Raw genomic sequence first — 11,713 nt, 5'->3', positions numbered from 1 at the left:
AATATAATACAACGAAAATAATAGCTCTAGCTCCTCTCTTCACCTTAAAGCCCAAATTAAAGCATAATTATGTTTTTCTAAATTTTTTTTCAATTAAGGGTTGAGTGATATTTTTCTCCAATTTTCGCTTAAGCCAATGCTGAGCTGTCCTATTTTGACCTTGCAAACATTAGAACTTGAAAAAAAACGTTCATAAGATGTGAAGTTGGATTTTTTGGGTACGCTCTTCAACACCACCAAATAATTTAAATTCCATATTGGGATCAAAAGTTATGAATATTTTACTTTCAAAAGGTCAGATCTTAGCCAATATATATAAAAATATATATATGCATATCTTCCATATCAAACCACATAACTAAATATCCAAATAATTAGGTTTGTATTAACATAAGCAAAAACTTAAAGTTTACAGTAATTCATGAAAATATATATGAATTGTGGAAATATGACAGATTTTTTGAGCATTTGTACTTCATGCAGTTCTAGCAATTATTTTCATTTTGAAGGCAGTATAAAAACAAGCTATATATGAAATGCACTCCAAAACACTTTGATTGATTAAAAAGAAGATCTAACTCCGTACTTTATTATTCAAGTTAAAGAAAAACGACTTCACTTTTAGGTAATGCTCTCCACCGATTGAAGCTAGATGTCATCGGTTAGTATGCATGCATGGGCTCCGAACATAATCACAAATTTCTCGTACAACAGAAAGTACATACAAACGGAATTATATACTAACCCAAACCCACTTAACTACCTCCTAAACACACTGATTCAGAGTCCCCAACATCTTCTTCAACAGCCGTACTGCTACTGCCAGCTTCTCTTGTAATGCTCGTCTTTGATGAGTCAAAAGTACTTTCTGGCATGGCCTCATGCAAATAGACTGCCTTCCTCTTGCTCCTCCTCTGTTTCCATTTTCTCAAAAACTCTGAGATCTCTCTTTCATCTCTATCTCGGATACTTATTTCTGCAGGTTCTTCCATTTTCTGTTCCTCCTGATTTTTACCATCACTTAAAGTTGCTGCTGCTGCCATGGGGAAGAAGAGTTTTTTACAACAGAATAGAAGAACCATAAGCAACATAATGTATACATACAAAGACGTCCACACGTAGAATGTCCATTTCCAGTTTCGAACCAATTCCTTTGTCCATGGCGGCTGAGAGTGGATGAGAATTTCAGCTTCATACAGCTGTGGTACAGATGAAGTTCCTGCCCTCGGAACCAAAGTTACTCGTACTGCCTTGGTTCTTTGTATTCCTTCCTTGTGTTTTAATATATCTATGGTCATCTTCTGGGTCTCGCTGGAGATTCCAAGTAAAAGAGGAATGAAAAGAAGAATTGTCCGAGTGAGTCGAATTGGGAAACTTCGAAACCGCAGCACGCAGGGTTGGCTGGACTTCACTATCACAGCTCCATCTATTGATAACAGCTCTGCAGACAACTGAAAAGATAAAATATGGTGTAAACAATTCATATTTTACATAGAAATTTATGTTCATATGCTGCAAACTTTCTATTGCATACAAAACTATTTTCCTATCAAGCCCTCTAACGAAAATACTAGTATATTACCGCTTAGAAATTTTCTAACGAAAACAAAAGATTAAGGCTTGGTGGCATAGAAAAGGTGGAAATCTGGAAATTCCTTGGGACAAAGTGTTAGAATTGACACAGCAAGCCACTGCAGCTCTAACTCATAGTCATCACAGCAAGCCACCTTAGTCATGCTCCAGCTCAACAAAGAAGCTTCTAGAATGAAATGTGCTGTAATTCTGTTATGCACAGACTGTACAAATTAGTTAGGATTGTTATTCTTTTATTCCTTTGTACTTACTATAAATAGGTAGTGCCATACACTGTACAAAGTAATGCAATAGTACAAGCTACGCACCATTTCTGCAACAAACTCATTCTCTGCATTTCATTACTCTGCTTCTGCATAAATGACTAAAGTTACCAAAGCCAACATGGTATCAAGAGCCCACTCAAATCTTATCGTCTTCTCCATTTATTTTTACTCCCTTTCTCTGTTTTTCAATGACTATTGAAAATACTACCAAAATCAACTGCAATCCAAAAGATCCCTCTAGTCCTTATTTTCTTAACCACAATGATGGTCCAGCAACACTACTCACTAATTATCCCCTCACTGCTAAAAACTATCACTCTTGGGCACGCACTGTGCGTCGTTCCCTGAATCAAGAAGAAACTAGGGTTCATTGATGGTACTTTTCTTAAACCTTCCTCCACGGATGCCTTATTAGAACCATGGCTTGAATGCAATGACATGGTTATAACTTGGCTCCAAAATGCGATGTCCCTTGAAATAAAAAACAATGTCGTTTATGTTGATACTGCCCATGATTTATGGCTTGAACTTGAGCAACGTTTTGCCCAAAACAATGGGCCACGCATCTATGAATTAAAACAATCCATTCACAATCTCACCCAAGGTGATGATTCGGTCAGTCTTTACTTCTCCAAATTGAAAGGTTTGTTTGATGAACTTCTTAATTTTGAGTCTATTCCATCATTCTCATTTGGTGTCCTGAAACCTATCCTTAAGAATCAACAACGTGATTGGATGATGAAACTTCTCATGGGACTCCATGACTCATTTGGGAACATCAAAGCTAAGATTATCCTTCTCAAACCCACCCCATCCTTGAGTGAAGTTTATGCTGTCGTCCAACAAGAAGAGAAACGTAAGCAGATCTCTAACCTTCCCAATCTCCATGACACATTGGCCTTAGCTACCAAAACTCAATATTCACCCAACCGTTATATTCCCAAACCTTTTAACTCCCAACGTAGAGAAAAATTGTTTTGCACTTTTTGCAAAGTTTTAGGTCATTCTCTGGAAAAGTGCTTTAAGGCCAATCCAAACCATGAGAAACCCACATGTACACATTGTCAACTCCTTGGTCACACTGCAGAGAGGTGCTACAAATTGAATGGCTATCCTCTTGGCCATAAGTTTGCCACTCGATCCAAAGGGTCTGACCCCTCTATAAACCAAACTAGTCTCTCATCCCAAGAACAGATCAATGAGAAGTCTCAAACAAGTCTAACTAAGGAACAATATCAGCATATCATTGCCTTGCTCCAGTCACACGCTACACAACCAGCAGCAAATCAAGTTCAATCCATCGATCCATCTCTAGTCTGCCCTTCTCCTTCAAGCATGTCTGGTATATCTTCCTGCTTCTTAGTTTCTAATACAAAATCTTCATCTTACATTCCTTGGATAATTGATACCGGTGCAACAAATCATATGATCTGCTGCACCTCCTTTTATACTTCCTCATCCACAATAGTTGATTTTAAAGTCAGCTTTCCAAATGGTAATTATACCATGGTTACTCACAAGGGCATTGTTAAAATTAATTCTGCGTTCACTCTAAAAGATGTTTTATGCATTCCATCTTTTAAATACAATCTCATCTCAACAAAAGAATTAGCTCAGGACATCAATTCTTGTCTTGTTTTCTTTGCTAATGAGTGTTATGTGCAAGACCTTTCTTCTTGGAGCACCATTGGGAAAGGTGAGGTTGTCAATGGTCTTTACCATCTTCGGTTGACAGGAGTGCCTCCCACAATCTTATCCTCCATCCTATCCAATTTACATTTCAATAATCAACCTGTTTCTGTTGCTATTACCTCTCAACAACATTTTCATAGTTTATGGCATTGTAGATTGGGACACTTGTCTGACTTACGTCTATCTTTATTAAACAAAGATTTTACATCTTCTCCCTTCTATGAATTCAATTGTTCCATGCTCTACATGTCATTTATCAAAACATCACAGATTACCTTTTTCTTTAAGTAACAACCGTGCCTCAAAACCATTTGATCTCATCCATTGTGACATTTGGGGACCTTGTTCCCAAATAGCATATGATGGCTCAAAATATTTTTGAACAATCATTGATGACTTTACTAGATCCACTTGGGCCTATTTAATGACAAACAAATCCCAAACTCGACCTCTACTTCAATCTTTTTGTTCATTAACTGAAACACAATTCCAAACAAAACTTAAGGTCCTTCGTTCTGATAATGGAAATGAATTCTCAATGATTGATTTTTTTATGCAAAAATGAATTGTTCACCAAAAAACTTGTGTCGAAAGTCCCCAACAAAATGGGGTTGTAGAACGAAAGTATCAACACATTTTGAATGTTGCTCATGCCTTGAAATTCCAATATGGCGTTCCTTTATCTTTTTGGAATGATTGTATTTTAACAGCCACCTATCTCATTAATAGAACACCATCACCCATTTTACAAAACAATAGCCCATACCAACTGCTTTTTAAAACCAAACCAATCTATCAACACTTGAGAACTTTCGGTTGTCTTTGCTATGCATCCACTCTAAAACACAACAGACATAAATTTGACTCTAGAGCAAGAAAATGCATTATGCTTGGATATCCATTCGGCATCAAAGGATACAAATTATTCAATTTACTCAATCAATCCATTTTTTTATTCCCAAGATGTCACTTTTTATGAACACATTTTTCCCTATAAAACTACCTCTCACACTCCACAATCCTTTCCCACATCTCAGTTTCTATCTCCCAATACTGATACCACCACACATTCCCCACACTTACACTTTGACCTTCCTTCAGCATATTCACCATCACAGCCTTTAGATCCTACACCAGAATCCACCTCAGCTCAACCACAATCACATATCGACCTTACATCAGAACGAACTTCACCACACCAATCATCACATATCGACCCTACACCCGAACCAACTCCACCACAACTACCATCACATATCGATTCTTCAACAAAAAATATCCCACCATAGCAAGCCACTGCTCCCTTTCCTACTCATATTCCCATAGAACATGATTTAACAAATTCCACCCCTCCCATGAACCATTCTGACCTCACTACAAAAAATACATCATCTCCTTCTTCTCACCTACCCAAAACCAATATTCCTTCCTGCAAATCCAAAAGAAAAAAAAAATCTCCTTCTTATCTCCAGGACTACTCTTGTCAACAAATCATTGCACCCACTACTTCCCTCTCAAGCTCAAGGATCAAAGGTAATTTACTAGCAACTCCTCTATATCCATTACATTCTGTCCTATCTCATGCTAAGTTGTCTCCTAAACATTCTGCTTTTACCATTTCTATACTTCATCACATTGAACCTTCTACTTATGCACAAGTTGTGAAAAGCTTAGACTGGCATATTGCAATGGATAATGAAATTGCTGCCTTAGAATTGAGCAAAACTTGAGATTTTATTGATCTGCCTATTGGAAAAAAGACCATTGGTTCAAAATGGGTTTACAAAATTAAATACAATTCGGATGGCAAGATTGAAAGGCACAAAGCCCGCTTAGTTGCCAAGGGTTACACTCAAGATGAGGGTCTCGAATACCATGAAACCTTTTCACCTGTAGCAAAACTTGTTACAATCAAAACCTTACTTGTCGTGGCTGCCATCAAAGGTTGGAAACTCCATCAATTTGATGTGCATAACTCATTTTTACGTGGAAAATTGGAGGAAGAAGTCTACCTGAAAATACCCCCTGGATATTCAGTTCAAGGAAAGAATAAGGTTTGCAAATTAAATAAAAGCTTGTATGGACTCAAATAAGCCTCTTGGCAATGGTATGCAAAATTTTCTTCCTCTTTGTTACAATTTGGATTTACTCAATCAAGAGCTGATTACAGTTTGTTTACTAAAAGAAGTGGTTCATATTTCCTAGCCCTACTTGTGTATGTTGATGAGATTGTTGTAGCCTCCAATGATCCTCACGGTATTTCAGCTCTCAAGTCATTTTTAGAATCAAAATTCAAAATTAAAGATCTTGGTACACTTAATTACTTTCTTGGTTTGGAGGTGGCTGGCAACTCAACTGGAATTCAATTATGCCAAAGGAAGTATAGCCTTGACATACTTGCTGATGCTGGTTTAATTGCAAACCTAGCTCAATTCCCATGGACCCGAAACTCAAACTCACCAAGGATGAAGGCCAACTGCTACATGACCCATCAGAATTTAGAAGACTCATTGGGAGACTCCTCTACTTAACAATCACACGACCTGATCTCTCTTTTTCTTTTAACTTACTCAGTCAATACATGAGTGCCCCTCGGATTCCACATCTTCAAGCAGCAAACAAGGTGTTGCACTATGTCAAAAAATCTCCTGGACAAGGCTTGTTATTTCTTGCTTCATCTTCTTGTCAATTAATCTCTTATTGTGATTCTGATTGGGCATCATGCCCAGATACAAGAAAATCCACCACTAGCAATTGTGTGTTCCTTGGGCAGTCACTTATTTCATGGAATTACAAAAAGCAAACCACCATTTCTCGTAGTTCAGCTGAGGCAGAGTACAGTTCTATGGCTGCTACTTCTTGTGAACTTGTTTGGTTAAAGTACTTACTTGCTGATCTCATGGCTTCACATCCTCAACCAGTAGTGCTTCACTGTGACAGCAAATTTGCTCTACACATTGCCTCCAACCCAGTTTTCCACGAAAGAACCAAGCATATTGAATTAGATTGTCATCTAATTCGGGATAAAATTCATGAGGGCATCATCTCAACTGCATACACACCCTCTTCTTGCCAGTTAGCTGATATCCTCACAAAAGCACTCTATTCTCCAATGTTCTCTTCATTATTAAGCAAGATGGGAGTTATTGACATACACTCTCCATCTTGTGGGGGGCTGTTAGAATTGACACAGCAAGCCATTGCAGCTCCAACTCATAGTCATCACAGCAAGCCACCTTAGTCATGCTCCAGCTCAACAAAGAAGCTTCTAGAACGAAATGTGTTGTAATTCTGTTATGCACAGACTGTACAAATTAGTTAGGATTGTTATTCTTTTATTCCTTTGTACTTACTGTAAATAGGTAGTGACATACACTGTACAAGTAATGCAATAGTACAAGCTACACACCATTTCTGCAACAAACTCATTCTCTGCATTTCATTACTATGCTTCTGCATAAATGACTAAAGTTACCAAAGCCAACACAAAGTGATCCAGTTCTGGACCGAGTGACCATATGATGCTGAGGTAGATTAGACACTGCTGGAGAGCTAGGACTAGCAATGGTTGATAGAGAGGAGTTTGTCTCAGGTAAGGGTGACAAATCTATAGGTGGTGGAGACGACTGAATTGCATCGGGTAAGCTTGGTGAGACTGGCTCAAGAGACATACTCTGGCTTTCTGAGAGTGAACTGTTTAATAATTCAGATTGCAGTTGAGAGTAAAAAGGAGTGAGATCAAATGACATACCTGGTTGGGAAACACCCATTGCTACTGGAGGAGAAGAGGAAGGCCAACCCTTTGCTAGAAACGTGTGCTCATCAAAGGCAACACTGCGGAAGATGTAAGTCTTATGCGTCAGAGGGTCAAGGCAACGATACCCATGATGATGTAAGGAATAGCTAAGGAACACACACTGTTTGCTTCGAAAAACAAGTTTTTGAGATGTGTAGGGTCTTAATAGCGGATAACACGCACAACCAAATGTTCTTCAGGAAGAATAGTCGGGTGTTTGAACAAACAATTTAAAGTAAGGGGAGATGTTATCTAAGACTGGTGTAGGTGTTCGATTTATCAAATAAATCACAGTCATAAAGGCATCAACCCAGAATTTTGTAGGTAAATGTGATTGAACTTGTAACGAGAGCCCAACTTCCATAATATGTCTATGTTTCCTCTTAGTTAAACCATTTTGCTAAGAGGTATATGGACATGAAAGGCGTTGATGAATGCCACATTTACAGAGAAAATGCTGAAATTGATGAGATAAATATTTGCCACCATTATCACATTGAAATTGTTTGATCTTGGTCGAGAACCAATTTTCAACTAAGGCTTTAAAATGCACAAAGGATGAGAAGACTTCATATTTATTGCAAAGTGGACAAACCCATGTAAAACGAGAGAAATCATCTACAAATAGAACATAATATCAATGACCTTCATTTTAGTGAACAAGTTCTAAAGGGCATGAAGTCACACGACCAGACTCACCAAATGGTAATCGTTCGGATTTTCCCATTAAACCAAATTGACAAATAGAAGTAAGATCAAAAGACCCAAAAATAGGCAAATTAAGGGACTTGACTAAGCCTTTCGTTATTTGAGAAGACGGATGACCCAAGTGAGAATGCCCCACATCAAGGGTGGTGTGGACACCGACAAGAGCAACATTCGATAGAATTTTATTGATTGATTTTCAATCAACTAGAATGGGGTATAGCCCTCCATCTCTATGTCCTGTTAGCAACGTTTGTCCCGTGAGCTTGTCCTTGACAAAGAAATGAGAATCAATTAAAATAAAGAAACAATTGTTGTCAATACATAACTTATTTATTGACAAAAGGTTGACAACAACTTGTGGACAATGAAGGACATGATTTAAGTGAAGTGTTAATTTGGGTGCATGCAAGGTGAGTTTACCAGTATGTTTAATTTGCAAACAATTACCATTCCCTACTACTACTTTGTCATCTCCTTGATATGGCTCAGTCAGGTGAAGATTACCAATATCAACAGTAACATGTTGGTTTGTGCCACTGTCAACATACCAGGTACTATCTCCATGAAAGGAGTTAGAATGTGCCAGTTGTTGGGGTGGATGTCACCCTTGATAGTTGTAATCATAGCAATGGAAGCAATCCAATGCCATGCGATTCTTCTTGCCACAAATCGTACATGCATTTGGATCATAGCTTGGATCATTAGCCCAGGCAGGGACTCGGATAGAGTTTTTTGTGACAACATTACTTCCAGTATGACCTAATTTTTGTGCAGGATCGGAGGTAGGTTTGGTCCATTGTGATGGTTGCCAATTGCGGTTATTCTTTTCCCATTCTTTCCTTCACTAGATTTATTTGCAACCGTAGCGAAAGTGTTGTGATCAACTTGAACGCTTCGCTGTTGAGTTTCAAGAAGAGCCTCAAAAGCAAAAACCTGAGATTGAAAATCAATAAGAGATAAAAAAATTTCATGCTATGCAAAATAGCAATTGGAAATAAAGGGTGTGTAGGCAGTATTAAGACCTCCAAGAATGTGGGAGATTAAGTCTTCCTTTAGAATTGGCTTCCCAACTGCTGACAATTGATCTGCAAGATATTTTGCACTTTCAACAAATTCTGAGTAGCTTTTTCCTCCTTGTTGTAAGCCTTGCAGTTGGCGTTTCAATTGATTGACATTCGAAGTTGGGGGAGAAGCAAAGCGGTTTGCTAGAGCAAGCCATGCTAGTCAAGCAACCCTTATTCCATAGACCGTAGAGAGCACCTTCTATGGTAGACTTCATCCAAACCAAGACAAACTAATTTTTTTTTTGTGCCATAGGACAAAGTCAGGACTAGTTTCACGAATGTCTTTACCTGGAGTTGGAGGTAAGAACTCTTCTGGCCATAGTTCAGTACCATCCACGAAACCCAGAAGATCATGAATACTAAGAGCTCCTTCAATTTGAGAGGACCAGTTTAAGTATGAGGCAGGTCCCTCAAGTTACACCGAAACATACTATAGCAGGTTGTTTGGTGGAACAAAGAGTGCAGCAAAAGACGACATTGTTTTAGCAAAATCGGGCTTAATCCAATCAGGCTCTAATACCATGAAAGATTTGTAAGAGAAAGGTTTTGGTCAATGACCAAATCTGTAGTATAATATATAAATTGTGTTACATGTATACTTGGTAACTTACAGCTAGACAAATTTGTATACCAAATATAGATCCTATGCTATACATGGAAAGAAAAATATGAAATCAATCAAACAGCTATGGAATGATACTGTCATTCCTATCTTGGCTTGCGGTAGTCATTGCACAGTTAGAGTGATCTGCAGATTTAAGGGGATCTGATTTCTCTTTCTTAACAATATCTAAGTGATCAAAGCTGGTGCATTGCACCCTCAAACTACAAAAAAGTTATACAAATTTATACTGTGCATGAGCACCTACGTTCAAATTTGGCAATCAAAATTGGTTGTCAACTACTTTTGCAATCTTAAAAAACATTTCACTCAACGTTTTTTCTTCTTCAATTGCCATTGCCTTGAGGAGCCTAATTCTTGATGTCTAACGAGAGAATATTTCATAATTTCAAACATGGCCGATTTTAGTAATTCACTTCGATCGACCTCGTGATGATATCCCTTCATACCTATTGTCCTTTATCTCTTTATCACTTCTACTTCAATTTCCTCGATGTTCAGTTTTAGGAATTTTGACTCGCAACTTCCACACCAACAATCATAAGCTATTGAATGAGCCTAAAAAAGATAAGACATATTGCCTCCATGTTCTTATAAAATTTTCAATTGGATGAGTGTAGCCAGCCATTACTCTAATTTTTTCTCGTGTGATTGGTGAATGATAAGACGTAAGCCTATTTACAAACTTCAAATAAATGTTGGATTGGACAACCAAATACAAGCTGGAAAGCCAGCTGCTAGGTAAAGATCTATGCAGTTGTTGGCCAAGGCTGGTTTCTAGCACTAGCTACTTCCAAAGCTGTCGGTGTGCATGCTGAGATTACTCGTGTCTTGGGGTTGCTGAGGTCGAATTTGGATCTTCAACCCTAAATTCAAAGTGATTAACAAGTGGAATCAATTAACTGAAAAAAAGGTTAATGGGAGGTTTGGATATAAAAACCCTTGTAATTCATCTCATCTAATCATTACAATTTTCTCAAATTCTCATACAAAATAAAATAAAAAATTCAACACGTACTTTTTCAAATTCTAAAACAATAATAATATTAAAAAATAATATTATAATAATATTTTATTTAACTTTCAACTTATCTCATCTCAACTCATTATCCAAACCTCTCCTATAACCTTGTGCCCTTCCCTTATTTGACCCAACATTCATTTAGATTTCAATCAAATTTTCACGACCTTATTCCGCATTCATATAAGAAGGTTGTTAAATTTGTAGATGACTTGGATTTGCACCGATTAAAGCTTACCTTAGGCCAACAGGGCTAGTTGTTCCACCACCATGAACCACCCATTCAAGAGGTTTTAACCTAATAACAGCTCTCTAAAATCACCAAAATGTTCAGAATAACATGATCAATTAGTTTTACATAAAAGTCTATTAGTGAACAAAATGTGCTTAGTGATCTTCATCTTGTCTTAGGCTTAACCTAATTCAGCTTATCTATCTCACTTGGTGAAAAGAATGTTAAACCAACTCTATCAAATATCTTCTTTAACTACTTAGGGCATACCATATGCTAAAGAGGAATTTTCATTAAAAGAAAATATATTTTTATAGACTATGGGCATGGGTACTTAATGAGATGAGAGACTCTCAAAAATTTTCATAATTTATTTTCCAAACATTACTCAAACACAAAATATTTTTCAATTTTGAATCTTCAATTTTCTTCTAATCATTACCTAAGCATTATCCAAATACAAAAAACAAAAAAAAAAAAAACTTTTTCAAACTTCCAAACAAAACACAAAAATCAATACTTTTTAAAATTTCAAAAAAAAAATTACATTAAAAAATTATATTCAAACAATTTTTTAACTTAAAAATATTTATATTCAACTTTTTTCATTCCTTTCTCAAAACGCAATAAAATATCTTAACTCAAACTATTATCACTACTCATAAATCATTTCACTACTATTTATATAATTTTGAGATACTCCCAAGTCTTCAAACAAG

The 11,713-nt window shown here is 37.0% G+C and overlaps 1 protein-coding gene across 1 annotated transcript in view; it reads right to left on the bottom strand.

Annotated features, from left to right (window-relative positions):
- Positions 1 to 537: 537 nt before the first annotated feature.
- The window catches only part of LOC108984366 (seipin-1), a 34,616-nt gene continuing 23,440 nt past the window's right edge, over positions 538 to 11,713 (bottom strand). Inside the window, exon 2 of the mRNA XM_018956327.2 lies at positions 538 to 1,451. Within this exon, the coding sequence (XP_018811872.1) occupies positions 756 to 1,451 (696 nt within the window). The 3' untranslated portion in view covers positions 538 to 755. The remainder of the gene's footprint in view (positions 1,452 to 11,713) is intronic.

The sequence above is a fragment of the Juglans regia genome, chromosome 11 (assembly GCF_001411555.2).
Source record: "Juglans regia cultivar Chandler chromosome 11, Walnut 2.0, whole genome shotgun sequence".
NCBI classification, from domain to species: domain Eukaryota; kingdom Viridiplantae; phylum Streptophyta; class Magnoliopsida; order Fagales; family Juglandaceae; genus Juglans; species Juglans regia.
This window is presented reverse-complemented; position numbering and strand designations above follow the sequence as displayed.